General features: G+C 44.1%; 1 protein-coding gene across 33 annotated transcripts in view; it reads left to right on the forward strand.

The window, feature by feature from the left end:
• Window positions 1-18993, forward strand: part of TCF7L2 (transcription factor 7-like 2 (T-cell specific, HMG-box)) — a 172412-nt gene that overhangs the window by 134281 nt on the left and 19138 nt on the right. For 25 of the 33 annotated variants that reach the window (XM_015288546.4, XM_015288547.4, XM_015288561.4 and 22 more), the window contains 3 exons: window positions 10607-10739; window positions 12889-12991; window positions 15728-15814. In XM_015288546.4, the coding sequence (XP_015144032.1) occupies window positions 10607-10739; window positions 12889-12991; window positions 15728-15814 (323 nt within the window). The remainder of the gene's footprint in view (window positions 1-10606; window positions 10740-12888; window positions 12992-15727; window positions 15815-18993) is intronic. The other 8 variants (XM_046942721.1, XM_040702250.2, XM_015288549.4 and 5 more) reach the window with 1 other exon arrangement.

Genomic DNA, 18993 nt, shown 5'->3' on the forward strand with positions numbered 1-18993 from the left:
CGCACGTCCCGTCCCGTCCCATCGCGTCGCGTCGCGTCGCGTCCCGTCCCGTCCCGTCCCGTCCGGTCACTGCCAAAGCTGCCGCGGGACCCGCACGTGTGACAAAAGGCGGCCGCCCGAGTTGTGGTGGCCGCTGTGAATAGAGGGAGGGAAGGCAATTAGTTGCCGTGTTGTCGGGGCTTTTTACTTGTCAAACTGGAGCCTCGTTGCTTTTGTTGTCGCCGTGTAAAGGGAAATCGCAGGGTTTTGTTTTGGTATTAAGGGCCTTAAGGATTGCTGGCTGACATCGCGCTCGTTGGGGCTGGATCAGTGCTGGGAGAGGGGAGCGGGGCCGGGTACCTTCCCCACGTAGTGTTTTAGTGTTATTTTCCCCCATGTCCCGGTGCCACCTTTGCATTCCGCTTTAGTTTTGCCGCTTTCTCTATCCAGCCACCACTTAACACCCGTCCCCGCTGCAAGCCTGCAGCCACCTAAGCTCTTCCTGTGTGAAACAGCCCCAGTTTTGTGCCTGAATCTATCTATGGGTGCTCAGGGACAGGGGACTGTGCTTGCGGGGGGCAGCCAGGTGCAGGTAGGGGGCATGCAGGTGCAGGCAGGGGGCAACTCTGGGCCCCTTGCCCATCCTACCTGGTGGGAAACAGTGGGGCCCTGCTCCTCAAACCTCCTTGCATTGTAGGGTGACTTCTTGGCAACTTTGTGCCAAGGGATAGGTAAGGGATGCAGGTGGGATGCTGTAGTTCGGTCGTGCTTGTCAGTGCAGTGCCCAGCTGCAGCCCAGCTTGGCTCAGCCGTGCTCAGGGCATCCCCGTGTGCTGTCCCCCAGGGAAATGCAATCGCCAGGCACAGCGATCCCAAAGCTCCTCTGACAGTGGGGCCAGCAGTTAGCAGAAATATTAAGTACTCCTAAAGGGGAAAAGAGATGGGGGGGGGGGAGACGAGACCAGAGCTGATGATAAAGGTCTGCCAAATGTCACCCCTGGGTTACAATGCTGAGAAAATACACTTCCCTCTTACAGCTCTTCCCCTAAGAAATTTGTTTAGAGGGGTTTGACAGCATCACAGTACAGCGGCTGCGGCACTGAGCTGGTCACGCTCCCTCCCGGCCGCATCCTCACCGCGCTCTGCAGCACCTGTGCAGCCTGGGCTGCGGTGGCATTGTCACTGATTTCCAAGGTAACTGCTTTTTTTGCTCTTCTGAGCAGACATACCTGCATGCAGGGGTGGGGGGAAAGGCTTTTCCCCGCTCCCTGGAAGGATGGTAAAGTGATATACTGGGGAAGAGAGGAGCTTCCATAACTTCAATAACTGCGGCAGGCGATTTAGAAATAAGACACTTCTCACGGCCAACATGACAGTGGATTTGGAGCGTTCAGAAAACACCAGGCCAAAATACTGGAGACATCTTGATCTTTTAAGACAGCTTTTTCAGTACTTTAAGTGAAAGAAGGGGGGGGGGGGGGGGGGGGGGTGAGCGGGGAAAGAAAAAGAGAGAGAGAGAAAAGCTGCAAGGAAAATAATACAAAGCCTGCACAATTGGCATCCAGACAGTAAAGAAACAAAGTTTTTGAGGTTAACAGAAGGAAAGACAAAGCTGTTATGTACCCGAGGGATGCAATTTTAGTGGGAATGGAAGATTTGAGTGGGAAAGGAGGAGCGCTTGCCTCTGGGCTCTCTCTCTTCCAGCAGTTGGGCTGCTGGCATCTCAATTTGAATTGCTGGGTGAGTAGCACTTGCTGCGTGCGCGCTTTCTGTCTTGACCATTGAACTTCTTATGTGACTCCTCTCCCTCTCTCTCCCTCTCTCTCTTTCGTCATGTGTGGAATAACAAAAAAAAAAAAAAAAAGAAAAGAAAAGAAAAAAAAAAAGAAAAGAAAAAAGAAAAAAAAAAGAAAAAAGAGAAAAAGTGGGGGAGAACCAAGCGAGCATCCCTGGCTGCGACCTTTGTTAGCTGTGCTGTTGTTATTTATTTATTTTATGGTAATTACCGTTTTTAGGAGGGGGAAGCGTGACTTTTCGATGGCACTTTAATTTTCCAGCGGTTGCGGGAAGCGAGTGGGGTTTTGTCTCGGCACAATGGTGCAGCGGGGCAGAGTTGTTGCACTCCTCCTCTTTTCTCCTTCCTCCGCCTGATTTCTTTCTTTTTTTTTTCCTTTTTTTTTTTTTTTCCTGGCTTTGGGTTTTTGGACGGGGGGAAGAAATCCTCTCACGCTTGCAGGGTGGGATCAGGGTGTGTGCGGAGGGGGGGCTCAGAGCCCCGTGTGCGTCAGGTTTCGGGTTCTGATTTATAGATGGGGAACAATGGTTAACAGCGAGGGCGAAGGGAGCGCGTGTATCATCTGTGTGTTCCGCACGCCGTGATACAGCCACGCAGGGAACATGACATCACTCTCTTTCTTTTCTCTTTTTCCTTTGGGGCGGAGGGGGCCACTTCAAAGCTTTCCGCAGTTCAGTGCGATATTTCCTTAACTCTGAAACCACGAAGGTAAAACTGTTGTTTTTGGAGAAAAAGTTGGTTTGTGGCAGGGCACGTGTGGTACAGCGAAGGGTCTTTGGAACGGATGTGCTCTCGCTCCTGGTGTACACAAAACGAGATTATTTTTGTTTCTTTGGGGGAAATTAATGAAAATTGTATATAGTAATTTTGAATTGAGTGGTTTGATCCTGTGCTTGGTTGACACCCCATTCCATTTCCTGAATTCTTCATGAAGCTCAGCCGTAACGTGAAAGAAGAAAATTTCAGGGACGCTGCATTAAGATGATTTCACTCAGCGACAAAGAATATGACAAATATTACTGAATTTTGATAAATCCAGGTTAATGTGTGTCCTGATGTGGTGCTTCTGTGCTCATTACCAGAAGTCCACCGGACTTTTTTTTTTTTTTTTTTCATCTTAATTACAGGAAGTAACCCAACCCAACAGCCAGTGCTGTCCTCTGCCCGCACTGACACACCGAGCGCAGAGATGGGCTGAAGGATCTCTGAGAGCATCTCGCTCAAACTGGAGGTTCTGTGGGAGCTTTCAGCTTTCTGCTGTTGGCTTTTCCAGCCCTGCCAGGTTTGCTTATGGGGTCCCTCAATCTGGGAGCATTTTAGTGCTACCTTTCCTAGGAAGCTGAGCTGATTTATTTGCCTTTTCTTGTATAAAGCATAGAGGTGATAAAATCCTGTAGAGATTTATAACAATCAAAATCTGAACTGACAGTTACTGAGATGTTTATTTCTCCCTGCGTGCTGCTGAGGACGCAGCCTTACAGGAGTGAGGACGAGATCCCGTAAGCATCTCTCTGCCTTTACAGGAATTCTTTTTGCTGGGATGTAGAGTGGAAGGCCTTGGGGCACGTTGTGCACCTGTCTCTTCCCTTCCAAAATACGAGCAAGTTGTGTCAATTCTGATGCACATTCAGCATCACATTTTCAGAGAACTTCTGAATTTATTCAAGAAATAATTGATCTGGACTGTTAATTTAGGTGCTCGGTAGTTCTGTGGTGGATGAGTGATGTTTTCAGCACATTTAAAAACAAAACCATTTTTAAAGCTTTGTTATTTCGTAAAGTATTTAATATACATTTACTACATACATTGTGTCGTGGTATTGAGCACCTTCTGCTACCATTTGTGAGCGCTGCATTTTTAAAGGCTGCACTGAAAACTTGGCGTCCTATCTCCAAGCATGTATGTGCGTGTTAGTTTTTTAATAACGCTGCTGTTGCTGAAATAGCCCAGTGCTGGTGGGGATAGGCATGCGTGGCAATTCTTCTTCATTTCTTGCAGTTTTTTAACAGCCTCACATTCAAGTTCTTGCTGGAGACAGAAATAAGAGATACCTTAATGAAATCAGTGGGCTTTTTCTTCTGCGGTGCATGTCTGCGTGGCGGTGAAATTTGTGATTTACATGCAAGAAGCAAAGCTGTTCATAACGTGGCATTTTACAGACTGCTAGGTAGCAAGTAAAATTGCACTAACAGCTATCCATACAAAGCGCATTAAAAATGAAGTCTCTGAGGGCAATTATGCAATCAGTCTTCTGCTTAAATTCCGTTTTCCTTCTTCCCACCTTTTCTGAATCTCGGTGCGTGCTCTGTTGCTCAGCATCTCTCCCCTGGTGCTGTTCGGGACCATCACCTGAGCACCTGTTCAGCTTTCATCAGTCGCTTTGCTCCATGTTTCTGTTGACACATTTTAGTGGTACTGCTTCGGGAAAGAGTGTTTTTTTGGCTTTAATCAGGTGTATGCCACCACTCCGCTCCTTGCCTTGTTATACATGAAGGAAGGCTTATTTGCTAGAAAAGAGATTATATCTGCCTAGCAATTAACTATACTTTAGTTAATTCCAAAGAAATCATGGGATGTTTTATCCGACGGTGAAAAGGAGCGCTCTGTCTCCTTGCATAGCGGAAGAACTCAACCTTTGCCCCTCAGTGCCTGGAACACAAAGTCTCAGCACTGCCCATCCTCACAGAGCGGTTCACCTGTTGATCCCATCAGCTGTAATGCTGAGCTGCTGGGACACTGCCCACCGGTGTGCAGCCTCCATGCACGGGGTAAAGCTGGGAAGCATGAGCATGCACCCAGAGCCAGGATGGATGCAGCATTCCTTATATCAATAAAGCAGTGAGGGAATGACCGGGTTAAAATCGGACATAAATGTAATTAAAAGTGATGCTGAGGGATGTCAGAATATATAGCTGTGTCTAAATAGGTGCTCATCTGGGGCTGACCTGCTGTTCCCATAACACTGTGTGGTCCAAGGATGCAGCATTACACTTGTATTGAAACCCTGTTTATTTTTCTTAAAAATAAAAAAATAAAAAATAAAAAAAGGAAAAAAAAAATCCTCCAAAATACAGTAGCAGGAAGATTACAGCCCACACCGGCTTTGCAAGAAAAGTGTGAGCGCACTTAATAACAATGTTTTACTGCTAATGTTTTTAATTCTCCTGCTTGGGAACTACCAGGCGGTAATTAGATAGCTAAACCCCTGTTCTTTTCTTTTTACGCTAGAGGATTTGGCATATGCTAATTGTCACCAGATCATTTCACATAATTGCCTTTTGGCGAAATTAAGTGGAAATTTCCTGAACATCTCCAAGGTTTCCTCCCTTCCCCTCCGAGCATCCGCTCCGGGCTGGGAAGGACACGGGGAATGGCTGGCGCAGGGGCTCGGTGCCTCTCTGTGCGGGGGGCACGTAGGAAGAGCAGAGGGAAAATGCAAACACTGCGTTCCTGAACGGAACTGCTGGATGCGCGTTTGGGATCGCCAGGAGAGCAGCTGGGGGGGAAGCTGACGGCTCTTTTGGAGCAGGTAGGCTGGTGCTGTGCTTGAGAAGGGGAGGGGCAGCACAAAGATATCGAACGCTGCTCCCCACTTCTCTTTTTTTTTTTTTTTTTTTTTTTTTTTTTTTTCTGAAGGGGAGGGCTGGGAGGTGTTTTTTTGTCAGCCTCTGTCTGGGGGGGGGGTATTGTCCCAGCACATGGTTGTCAGTGCTCCTGTCATCATTTGTGTGAAAGAAGAAAATGAGCCTTTCTTGGGAGGGCGAGTTGCGATTATCAATGGGGGCCTTGTCTCCTGTTACAATAGGCAGTTAGCTTAGGGCAGGACCTTAGGCAGAAATCAGCTACATTAAACTGTGAAAGGGCTCAGGCCACTGTATCAGCCATAATGGGGCAAGGGGAAGTAGTTTTCAGGAGAAAATGCTTAGTCAGGTGTGAAAACATCCTTACAAAATAAACAGAACAGGGTAAAATCAAATCTTTATTTCTTTCAGGGAATGCTTCCTCACTGGCATTAGATTTTTGTGTTTGTGACTCAGTGCCCATCCCTCCCCACCTAGTGATGGGTCTGGTGGGTTTTAGCCTTTCTGTGACCCCAAATGATCACACTGAGGTCCGCTGGGTTGTAGCTCCCTGCTGGAGTTTGGGGAGCTTCTGCTGGTCTGGGTGCTCTCCCTTGGGTGTTGGTCACTCTGGCAAGAAATGGAAGAATATTTTACTTACTCCTTCTTGCTGCTTATGTTTCTGATACTTCTAGATTTTTGGGAGAGGAAAGTTCATTCCGAGGCAGATCCAGCAAGAGACCAGCCTAGAGGGAAAAAAGACAATCTCTTGTGAGCATCTTTGGAGCTGCAGTGCAAGAGCAGCTCAGGAACATCTGTTAACATTTCCCTGGCCATAGCATAACTGCAATAGCACCATCTGGAAAATACAGGGAGACAAGTTATAAACCTATTTTTAATGTGAGCTGGTACTGAATGGGACCCTTTGCCTAGCCCAGGGAACAGCTCTGGGAGCGCCGCTAATTCACGACCACCTCCGACCTTCTGCATCCACCCGGGAGGAGGGGGAAAGGCTGACAAATCCTCTTCTGTGCTGCTTTTGTTTTATTGTATTAGGCTCATAAAGGCACTCTCAGGGCCCATCTTTCTCCAGCGGAAAGGGAAAGCCGGGGGGTAACGGGAAAGAGGAGGACGTAGCAAAAAAAAAAAGACAGGCGGAGCTCTAGCTCCATTTGATTTCGGTGGATGGTGATTAATAGGTTTGAAGGTGAATGGCAAGCTCGGGGTCCTGCGCAGCAGGGAAGAAGAGGGGACCTGGGGCACTAGTGCTCATCCATCTCCCCTGGCCATGGTTCCAATTGCAGGGGCTGCTCATGGGAGGCTGTCCACTCCCTGCCCAGTGTGCTTGGTGCAGGGTCTTGGGGCAAGCTTCGGAGGTGGCCCATGACCCTACTGTCCTCCAGGGCAGGAGCTTCCCCCTGCCCTGAGCTGTGGGGATGGGGCAGAGAGGCAGTGCTGTAGGGTCTGGCCGCCTTGCTGCTGTGGTGCTTTGCTTGGAAGCAGTATGCTTTTTGCAGATTTTAGTAATGCCATATTACCCCCATGAGGACAGAGCTTCTGGGAACCTTGGCATGTTCTTCTCTTGAGTTAATACCATGTTTTGTTATTGAAGCCAAACAAGCTATGAATTTGCAAACAAAAACTGCAGTTACAAACTCTTCCTATTTAAAGGTGGCTTTTTCTTTGTGTGCCCAACAATGCAATGTTTCATCTTGTTCAAGTCTTATGTTGCTTTCAGAGACTTAGGAACTATTGATTTATACAACATGTATTAACTTCTTCAATAAATGGGGAGTATTCATCAGTGGGGTGTATTAAATTGGGCTGTATACACATAGAAGCATCTTTCATCCTGTTAATGAAATGTCCTTACCATGCAACAAAGACTAATACACAGCAATTTACACACACAATCCCCCGCAGTTTAAATCTGAAGTTCAGTTTTGTTTTGCTTTGTTTTGTTTTTTCCCTAAAGGCTCCTATCAAACTTAGGCTAAATGGATCTCAGAATCCCTCTCTAACATATATCAGTCCAAAATTTGTTGAATTTGTTACCTTTTTTTTTTTTTTTTCCATTCCACAGCTCAATTGTTGTTTAAAATCATCTGTGTTTAAGCGCTCCCCAAAGCATTTCCAATTCATATATAGAGATTTAGTAGTTGGGTCCCTATGGGGACAATTTCCTCTGGTTTGCTTCAGGCAGGGGTTATCAAGAAAAGCAAACTTATGTTGTTTTTTTTGCAGTTCTTTACCATGCCCTCTAACCCAGTGCATGAGATCCCAGCTTTCAGTGCAGACAAGTGATTTACCAGCAGATGACTTGGTGCTTTGTAGACGCTGAGATTTCTCTCCAGAAACCTCCACTTACTCTCGTCCTATTATCGCATGCACTGATGCTAATCTGTGTGTGCCCGTGCAGCTCTGCTTTCCCTTTCTGACATAGCCATAAATGGAGTTCTTCAAGTTGCCAGAGAAATTCTGGCACCTCACAATGGCTTTTAGCTTAAAACTGCCCTTCCTGAAGTACTCACAAATGTGTCTTGGAGAAAGGCCTTTTGCAGGGGGTTGGGTGGCTGAGGTCACCAAATAGGTGTCTCCTATTGACTCTTCCCTGGTTTACCTTTCATTGCCAGTGGACGGGGTAAGGACCACACTTGTTTCTCTGGCCAAGCTCCCATTGACTTCAGAGGAAGATGCATATGCAGGATTAATCCTGCTCTTTCCCAGCTAGTCCTTTCTTTTTCTCTTTTCCAAGGAAGCTCAGTTAACTTCAGGAGTTCTGCTTTTAAAGAGCAGCTCATTTAGCATACTATGCATGATTAGCTTAGCTTGCAGGTTGCATGTACTATTCTGAGCAGAGTGAAGGTCCCTTTCCCAGTGTGTAATAAACTCTGCAAAACAGAGCGCAATCCAAGCTGAGGGCAGCAATACAGCTGCTGACTGATTTTTGAGCATAGACATTTTTTCACCAGTACATTCTCCCCACATCTCTGCCCCAGCATCATCAGAACTGCAAAGAAGTATCCTGCCCTTATACCTAATACCTTTATATGAATCATCTGACTTCAGGGCATTCATCCAAGAAAAGTGACTTACCTGGGGAAAACTTTGCAGACAACTCTAGGCTGTTGATTTTTTGTTATTGTTTTTCCACTTTCCATTTCATTTTTTTTCTGTGAACAGGGTTAAGTAAAACACATAATGATATAAAAGCCATGCCATTTTGGCAAGAAATTGTGGGGGTGTTGGTTTATCAGAGCAGTGGGAAGTGGTTTCCCACAGTATATGTGTAACCCTCTATGATATATATACATAGGTGTGCAAGTCTATTGTTCTCCTCAAGCATTGTTTCTTGTTTGTTGGCTTAAGTCTAACCCTCCTTAGGGGGTTCTTCTGTCCCTTACTTGTGTTTTTAACTAATCAGTTCCTGTTTCTATGAGAATAAGCTCTCAGTGGAAGACAGAGCACTGTGTTGTTTTAACGCCCATCAGGAGCTTTATGAGGTTTTTAGCAGTGATGTGCAGATGCAATTGGGAGAGCAGAGAGCTCCAGCAGCCAACAGTCATGCTTTGGCCACCAAAGAGCAATCTGTGGCCAGCAAAAAATCCCTATCACTGGGAACACTGCTTTCTGCAAACTAAATTTCAGCTAGCCATTTGGCCACGTACAATGCTATGCTGTTAGTGTGAAAGCTTGCTCAAATCTTCAGTACTTTCAGAGTGTTGAGGGTTGGTTCACTTGGAAGAGAACAGATTTTTGGTCAGAGCACCTCTGGAAAGAAGGGGCTAAGTCAACATGGCTTCTCCAATGATGAGGCTGGCTCTGCGCAGCCGTGAGCTGCCCGTGGCTCTACAGCTGCCCTCAGACCCAACACAGTGCCCTCCGGGCCCAGAGTGCCATGACTCGTGTGGGCTTTTCTGTGCCACAGAGCTGAACCATTCTCTGCAAGGGCTGCAGAAAAGTAAACCCTGCCATCGTTTCTCAAATAACTGAATTGTTTCTGAAAGGCTTCTATGAGAAGCTGAGAGGATCAGAGCTGAGCCAGCTCTTACTGCATGGGTCCTGGCACTGGGGTGCTGGGCTGGCAGCAGTGGGCCCCGGATGGCAGCAGTGCTGTCGGGGCTGCCCTGCTCTCGCTGCTCTGTTTTAATGCGATTCCTTTTACTTGATGTTAATGCAAGTTGTTCCTTACTTAAAGTAATAAAAGGAAATGAAGACACATTCTAAAATGAAACCTGACTCTAATCCATTCATCATCTAATACCAGCCTCTTTATCTTTGCTGGTACCTAATCTGGTTAAATGTCCCTGTTGTAGGATTTTAGTGAAAATCCTCTATGGGGAATAGGGTTTTTTGCAATTGGATTACTCTCAGTAAATGGTCCAGCAGTTCGCTTGTTTCAGCTTAATTTTTTCTTTGTGATCTTGTAAGGGTAAGTTACAGTTCAGCCTGTCTTTTCCTTTCATTCATTGACTCATTCTTTTTTTTTTTTTTTATTGTTGTGAAGAAAAAGATATATATTCCCCCCCCCTTTCCCTAGAGCTAGGAATGCGAAAAGAAAAACCTCCTGATGTCTATGTGATTCTTCCCCCAAAGAGTTTCAATTTCAATGGCTTTATCTGTGTTTTTGCCATTATTTATATAGATGAATATTTTAGTAGCCTAATTCATCACTATCCAGTTTCCATTTATTAGCACTGTCTGATGAATTGATAATTAATCAGCTCCTCTAAAATATATATATATAAAATATGCAGGTGATTGCTTGTCAGATTAATGCTTGCTGATGAAGGGAATACTCTAGCACTACAAAGGCTTTTTATCTGGAGTATTTGCAATGAGCAGTAAAATGCAGAACTGAAAGTGAGGACAGGAAGGGGAAAGGAAAAGACCTACAGGTCAGTGAGCATTTGGGTCTCTTGCTAATTAAATGGGGAACTCTGTCAGCCCCTCGCTGAGGAGTCTGCCTGCATCTTCGAGGTGAAGCACAAGATTATAAAATAGAAAGGACAAATTTTAAAGAATTGCTGTTGCTCCGTACAGGAGCACGACAGGTCAAAAAGATGAAAGAAACTCAAGAGCAGGGAAAGTGTGTGAGCAGATTTTAAGCAAGAGGGTGGGAAAACTGCAAGGTTGGCACCAAGAAGGGATCTGGAAGAGCATGGAGCTCACGGGAATCCTGGGTGCTCTGTTTGCTGCATATTGTGCCTCGTGCTGCAGTGGGGAGCATGCAGCCTTCCTCTAATGCCATCAACCTTTTTCTCTTGACAGTCTAACAAAGTGCCAGTTGTGCAGCACCCGCACCATGTACACCCTCTTACGCCGCTTATCACATACAGCAATGAGCACTTCACACCAGGAAACCCTCCTCCACACTTACCAGCCGACGTAGATCCAAAAACAGGTAGGTGGAAAATAGTTTTGGGTTTTGAGAGAGTGTGGGTGGATCTCTCCGTTCTTTATGGGGAAGGATTTCCCATGCTGGAGCACCAAAGGAGGCATGTAAAATGTCAAATGCATGTGAGAATCTGGACAAAATAGTTTCTTTTGAAGCTAATTAGGCTTCAGAAGGAAACCTACTGGGTGAATTTTCATAAAGCTTCTGCAAAGTGACACCAGACTTGCATGTGTGGGGTCGTTTGCAGGTGTGTTTCTGTGCAAGCATGATACCCCATCTAGTAGTCGAATCTGCTAACTGCTTGGTTTGCATGCACGACCCAGAGAGTTAAACATGTACGTTCTGTGATCTGCACTTACAAAATTGCAGCTGGAATTTTAAAGGTGGTGGGTCACGACCAGTTTCAAAATGAATCTCTTTTAATTCCCCAAATCCCATTGTTTCTGTGTCAGGAGTTCAGCCATTTTTCTCCTATAATGTTGAATTTTCATCCACTCTAACTACTTAACTCAAGCTATCTTCTTGCAACTCTTTTCCCCAATGTAAGTCTACCCAACTCTCAGTTCAGCCTGAAGGGCAGTCGTCGTGAATATAGAGCAATGTGTAAAACCCTGACTAGATTTTTTGGTGTTACAGAATAGAATTTACATGTTATTCTAACTTTTAAAGAGTCCCTGTTTAACCCGAGGGCCCAGAGAAGTCAAACAGTGTCAATCTTCTTTCTTCAGGCTGCACTGAGCTCCTAGTGACAGTGGTTTTGTTTTTGTTAATCCAAGTGCCAGCTAGTTAATTGGAAAGAGCATCTGAAACTGAATCCATGTTCAGAGTTTGTCAAAAGAATTGCTCTGTGTTGCCCTAACATATGCAGATAATTTATTTAAGCTCCAGCCCTTGAACGAGGCAGTGCATTAGCTGTTTTTCACTCCATACACTTCAGTGGGGGCCCCTTTTAATTGTCCTTAATACTAACTTCACGTGGCTTAAAAGGAATCCATCTCGCCATCACCGGGTATTGCAAGTGAATAGCATAGTCAACCTCTCATTTAAATTATGGTAGTACAGGGAATAGCTTTTAAATGGTTATCGTAAAACATATGATTAACGTCTGTAGACTGTTTGCTTTTCTTCAGTGAACATTCTTTCAAGTGTGCAAATAGCTCACCGGATGGTTAAAGCCCAGTTAATCTGTTTGGTTTTTGTGATGGAGAAAAAGCAGTGTCTGCATGAAAATGTCACACAAGGAGATTTAATTTAGAGATTAAAAGCTTCCCGAGTGACTTAAAAAAATAGTTTTTAGCCATTATTGTGGTACCCCCTCCTTTTAACGTCTTCTGTTTTAATTTTGCTTTAGCTACATAATTGTGCTCTGACTTGTTACTTGAAAGACTCTGTCTTGTAGCCTTTACTCCTCCTCTGAGTAATTCCTACTTGCTTCCAAGGCAAGGATCCCAAGGTTTGAGCTTCCACCTGGAGCTGTTTTCTGCTCCCTGAGTGGGAGCTGCACCAGTTTCAGACAGGATTGATGGGCTCCCTGTCCTACCTGCCACACCTTCAGCCTCTGCCCCCCATTTTACCAAGCACTTCCAGGCTCTGTCATAGCTTTTATTTTTCTGCTCTTCCATTAGGTTTTGCAGAAGTTTAGGAATGCAAAACCAAGTGTCTTTCATGCGCCTCAAAAGCAATCACCATTTACAATTATAACAACTTTGTAGCTCTTTTTGGAGGTTGCTTTGGAATATTGCCATGCTATTGAGTATACAGTTGAAGTATGGGTAGAGCCTGTGCTCCTTTTGGAGAGTTTGAGAGTGATAAAACCACAAACTTGATTGTTCTGTTGATCACTGAATACAGCACCTAGCACAGCATCTCACCAGAACAGTAGCTGAGGCTTCTACATTCTTAACTTTAATGACAATAATTATCTTTGAGGAGATGACAGAGAGAACTGCATCAGTTTTTCTGACTGAAACTCATTTATCAAGATGCCAGAGGCCATTTATATAAGACTGTGAAACAACCTTTAAAAACTCAAAGCAAAGTCACGAGTATTGGAGTGAGAAAGAACAGGTATCGATGTAGAAACATATAATTTTACCTTATGTTTACTTACTCCAGTGTCTGAACACTAACCTCACTTTATGTTCCTTTTCCACAGGAATTCCAAGACCTCCACATCCTCCAGACATATCTCCTTATTATCCCCTATCACCAGGCACTGTAGGACAAATCCCCCATCCGCTAGGATGGTTAGTACCACAGTAAGGAGTTCCATTTTTTTAATTTCCATTTTCTTTTTTGATGTGTAAAATTCATGTTAAAAATTGTGTGCGCGCGCCTGTGTGTACGTATTGAGATAAGTATGTTTGCCAACTGCCACTTTATTGAGTGATTATCAATTTACCCATCTCATAAAAATTAATTAAAACTTGCACCAAGTCATGTGGTCTTAAACAAACACGGGCAGCTGAGCACAGCTTTGCATGTTGTCTCAACTGACTGATGGCTTGTGAAGCATGCATTTTTAAGCTGTTCTGCAGAAATGTTCTTTTCTTGTTAGTACCTTTACACTGCACCACATTTGTTTGTTTAATACACCCTCATGTTTGGTTTTCTGGGAGCTCACAGTGGGTCTAATGGACTTCTTACATTTTTTTAATGGGGCCATCCTCATTATAAATGAGAAAGTTTAAATTTCTTTGGCCTTCCCTGTTAAAGCCCCGTTAGTTTTTCTTGTGAAACAGTAGAGCTTTACATCAACTGGTGAACAGCATTCCTGGCTGAGACAGGGTTGGACAGTTGGCATCTAAGGAATGGAATTTTCTTGCAAACAAGAAAGAGGAATTAGCTTACTTTAAAACTGGCTAAGAAAAAAAAGCCATGGAAAGTAGTTGTTGGGTTTTTTGCTTGTTTTGGTGTGTTGGTTTTTTTGTTTGTTTGCTTGTTTGTTTTGTTTTCCCAGCTCTTTATATTCCACTTGCACAGCCCTGTTGAGTAGAAGGCCCCTTCCAATAACTGAGCCTTTTTTTTTTTTTAATTTTGTCACCTCTTCAATGGGTATGTGACACATATAAACACTTCCTAGGCCTTATGTACAGTATATTTGATTTTAATTCTCATAAAATACACTTGTGCTCCTGTATACAATGGTTCTCTGTATTATAGACCAAGATTATTACCTTATTTTTCTGACATAGCCAGCCTCGTCAGTATCAGGGAGATCACATTTCTTTAGAAATTACTTGCTTAAAGCTAGAAATTGCTTGTTCCTGCTTGAGGTTGTTTGGCCTTCTATGCTAAAATACCTGTTTGTGAGTTTGCCTTCCCTAAGGCAACAGAATTCACACCCACGGGAGAGTTGGGATGAGTGGAGGCTGCACATGCACCTGGGCCTCTAGGGGCACTGATACCTAGTGTGCTGGAGCTCAGACCTCAGCTGTCCACTTGTGGCCTCTCTGCAAGTCTTCCTTTGTGGTAATGCCACTTGCGTGGGCTAGAGACCCTCCCTCACTGAAGGGGAAGCATGTCCACCAGCTCCCTGCAGAAGGTTGAACTTCTCCACAAGAGCACAGCATGAGCAGAGAAAAAACCCAGAGTGTTGCTCTCTGAAATTATAAATTCCACCTTGCTTGTGGTGATTTACCATTTGTGTAGGACATCTTGAACCCACGTCAGCTTCTTTTTTTTGTTCTTTCCTGCTTGCAAGGCCTGGCTGAAGTAAAACCAGCTCACGCTCAGAGCTGTGTTGCAACTGCTTAGCTCAAGTTCGCAGAGCAGAAGCCTCAGCATTGAACATACTCAATAAATGCTGAGTCAGTAATTTTAGAGATGACAGGAAGTAGGAAGAAATTAGTCATTGCTGTTGACCTGTGCCTTATTGCACACCCTTGTCTCAGAGAGCTTTACGTGTGCAGACCCAGGTTTGTTCTTCTTGAACCTCATATTGTGGTGCCAAACCCACATAAATGTTGCCACACATGGCCAGTTTCATCAGGCAGGTGATAATGGTCATCTTTGTCACAGGAAGACTACTAGATCATCACCACTGGTTTATAACAAGTGTATTTATCTACCCAAGGATATTTATCTACCCACAGCTCTTAGCCAAATGGCTTTTGTTGATGACACTATTTTGTTCACTCTTGCTCTAGGAAAGTAGTATGGCCAATTTCGGAGAAGTAACTCAAGGTTTTTATTTCCCCTCTCATTGCCACTCATGGTTCACCATCAACTTCCCAACCCATATATCCTCAACTGGCATGGATGTCTCTAGCATAGTAGCCCCCCAGAACGCAGCCTGCCCACTCAGATGACATAGTTGAAGGACAGATGAAAAGAACTAGCCAACACAGACAAATCTCAGTCAGAAAAAGTTGTGTGTCTTTCATGAGGATGCTGTTTTGCATGTTGCTGTATTTTTTAATTATTGTAATGAGGTGTGATTGTCTATTGGTTACCCACAATACTTCTTGGGGACTCTCCCCCGGTAACTCTTGTCAACACTTGTTAATCTGACAAAAGGCTACAAATTAAGCTCTGTTAATTTAATGTTTTCTCACCGAGATCTAAATACCGAAAGAGGCCCAAAGCGCAACTGAAGTCCTTTGATTCACTGTACTTTATTTTGGTATAAATTTACATTCATTATTGTTTTCCTTTGGATGTGTAGCCCTCAATTAGTGTGATGGCTCCATTAAAGCAAGCGAGACTTCGCCTTTAATTATTACAACAAAACACCTAGTTTCAGCTTGGGGAGAGGGTCTCTATTGACATAAGCAGAGGTTATAAAATTTAATTAGCCATTCCTATCAGATTTATGGCATTCAAATTGTTCTGTGTTTCTTTCCTTTGATCCTTGCTGTACAATCCCCAAGATTTTTGTTCTGATCAAATGAGAATAAAGCTTACTGCGCAGAGAGAAGTTTTTTGTTGTTGTTTTTTTTTTTTTTAAACCCTTTTTTCTTTCTCTCATTCTCTCTTTCCCTTCTTTTTGCCAGGCAAGGTCAGCCAGTGTACCCAATCACGACAGGGGGTTTCCGCCACCCTTACCCAACAGCTCTGACTGTCAATGCTTCCATGTCAAGGTGAGTTCAAATACTGAGGTCCTGAGTTGAGAGCAAGCGTAACTCCTCCTGCCACCTTCTCTAAAGGAGGGCATTTCATCTAGGAAACATATTCCTGAAAGCACATCAGTTAAACTTTTGTTTTTTGGAAGGATGGAGGAGGAGATTATGAGCAGCATCTTCAAATTTCATGAGAATAAGATGTCTTAGTGCTCTCATTGGGCTTTAAGATTTTGTTTTTGAGAGAGAGATGGAGTAGTGGAAAGTAGTCTTTAAAAGGCAACTAAATGAAAAAGCTGAGAAGTGATTTTTAAAAAGCAAGGAGGAGAAGTCATGCCACCTTTTGCTTTCTCAGTGGCTATCACCCAGAACAGTACCCTGTGTGCAAGAAGGGAGGCTGGGGAGTGGGGGGCTGCTCTGCAAACAGGGTTAGGAGGAAGGTTATGGCGCTGTGTTTTCCCTACCAAATCTCCAAACACTGACAGTCAACATAAAAGGGCCTGCCTGACCCTCTAAAGCTTTAGAAGTATACGTTTCTCCCCCTCCCTACCTCCAATTAATTCCATCTAATTTTCCAGGGGCTGCTAGTTTTATTTACAAACTGGTTGGCAGCACTATGTTTAAGTAATCACTAATTGCTCCTAATGATAGTTTTATTTTCTGTTCATCTGATTTTCAGTCTGGTTAATTAAATCGGTGGAGGTTTAGACTTTCCTGATGGGCTGAAACAGCTAATCCATTTTGATGATGGCACATAATTAAATTAGCATGCATTACATAGCAAGGTTCCACGTCCCTTCCCTTCTCTGTCCCTTCCTCTCCATCTCTGCAGCCTAATATGTGAAGGTTGGCATAGAGAGGATTTAAGAAGGAAAAGATTAGGGGATGGGGGAGAAGAGTACACCTTCTTAAGCAATGGAAACCTGTAAGTAGAGCTCTGAATGAACGAAGGGGGAAATACTGTGCTCTGTGCTTTAGATAAGTAGAGTAAAAGCAAAAATTCAAATCTGCTCACATTGCTCCAGCAAGTACAGAAAGACAACTAGAAAAAACAACTTAAAAAAATAAAATAAAATTAATGGACCCAGAGGAGGGGAGAAAAAATCCTGTGTTGGAAAGAGAACTGGAAATTTAAACAATAATTCCTTCCCTCTGTTTAATCTTTTTTAATATCTATAAAAGACTTGCAGGCATGGTGTGAGGCAAAGTAGAGCTTGATTTAGTTTAATTATTATTAGAGAGGCTAGTCATTTGGGGGAGGGGGGAGCTGTGGGAAGGGGCAGGCTATATTCCCAAGATAGGCTTTATGAAAGGTATCTAGTTAAAAAGAGTACACAGCAAATTAAATACATTATTGTGGTAATGGGACGACAGAAGTAGAGGTCTATTATACTTATGGCAGTTATAGGAAATGTAGGCTCCTTGCCCTGTTCTAGCACATCCTTTGATATTCATTCCATTCAGCAGCAGGGCCAGGACTTCTCAGAATTAAGTGATGGGTCATTATACTTTAAACACCATGGAGAAGCCTAGATTGGCAATTAAACAGCACTTGCTGACACTCGCTTGTGCCACCCTGTGACCCCCTTTAGATTGAGTTGTTGGAGCTCGGGGCCCTCAGCCTGCTAAATTGGTAGCAGGCACTTCTCCTGACGAGGGCTGGCTCTGAAATCTGCCGGCTTCAAAGGGAGCAAGATCATGTATAAACCATAATGTGGGTGCACCGTGGCTCAAAAAATAAGGCAGGAATAGATGAAATGTTACAAGTGCAAGGGGAAAATGAGAGAATAATGACAAATCTAATGCAACTCAAAGCAGAATTGTTGCACAGAAAAATGCATCCCACTGCTTGTGCATAAAATCAAGGCAGGCAGATGACATCCAGTTAACAGAAACATGTCAACAGTGAAGTAAAGTGAGAGTGAGTAAGAGAGAAGCCCCTGAGACAGCCAGGAACAAAAAATTAGTTGTCCTTAACAAGTTAAGACTCATCATTATATTCTGGCTTGGAGCCATAAAAGGAGACGGTGGTGTATAATGAGCTGCTTAGAATTTTTAGGGTGTTTATTGCAATTCATGGAATACTTGTCTAGAGAAAAAAATACAGGGGGATGTCTTAGGCAAAGGTGAGGGGTGTGTGTATGCACACAGCCTTTCTTTTTGTCTTTTGACATGTGCCCATACACACACAGATGCTCAGGCATACACACAGGATGATGAATAGATTTAAGATGTTTATCCTTTGTTTCAGCCCAGAAACTTCTCTCTTGGTTTCCCCTAGATGGGAACACCCTCTGGGCAGACCATGCTCTCATACACGTTTCTTCACGCCTGCCATATCAGCTGGAGCACCTGTGCTGGGCAGCAGGACAGCCCTTGCCCTGAGTCACTGGCTTGGCTGAGCAATGGGGCTGACGTGCCCAGGCTGCTTGTGCCTACCAACAGACCTGCCCTCTGGGCAGAGACTCAGCATGTGATGAGAGGGCAGACCCCAGCCTCACCGCCCTATTCTTAGAGACCTTATCCATGGCTTTCCTGAGCCTTTCTTCTAAAGGGATTCCCTTATTTGCCTATGTTATGATGTAGACCTTTGGAGCATATAATGCTTCCTAGCCCAGAATATTCCCAAAGCTAAGTAATTACAGTTCATTAGTTAGTGTGCTTATGAATAGTTTATAAAAGGTTAATGGGTGACTAATAGTGATTTTAATAAATGATTTAAACTATTAAGGTAGTGTCTTCAGGTTGTTTTAACCACTTACAACTCTTTTCTTCTCCTGTAACAACATCCCACTCACTTCTTATGCATTCAATGTACTTACAACACCTTCTGATCCCTCATTACCCCTCTATAATATGCCCATAATGCAAATTGAGGCAGGGTTAACTGACTGATGGGCCAACAGTGGACCTATTGTGAAAAAACAACTGATGTGGGGGGAAATCAGGAAATAATTGAACAGAATTTTGCCAGACAAACGCTGCACAGCAGTTAAGTGGTGGCAGTGGAAAATACCTGTTGTAATTGAAATTTCAGAGGAAACTCACTTTTGCTGAATGCAATTACTGAAGTTGGAGTGCAGCCAGGAACTTAAAAATTAACGCTTTGCCCCTTTCTTATTGCTGTGTGACTGGATGTCTACATGAAAATCAGTAGGCACTTGGACTTTGAGTCTAATTCCCTGCTCACTGGAGTCCAC

The sequence above is a fragment of the Gallus gallus genome, chromosome 6 (assembly GCF_016699485.2).
Source record: "Gallus gallus isolate bGalGal1 chromosome 6, bGalGal1.mat.broiler.GRCg7b, whole genome shotgun sequence".
NCBI lineage: Eukaryota > Metazoa > Chordata > Aves > Galliformes > Phasianidae > Gallus > Gallus gallus.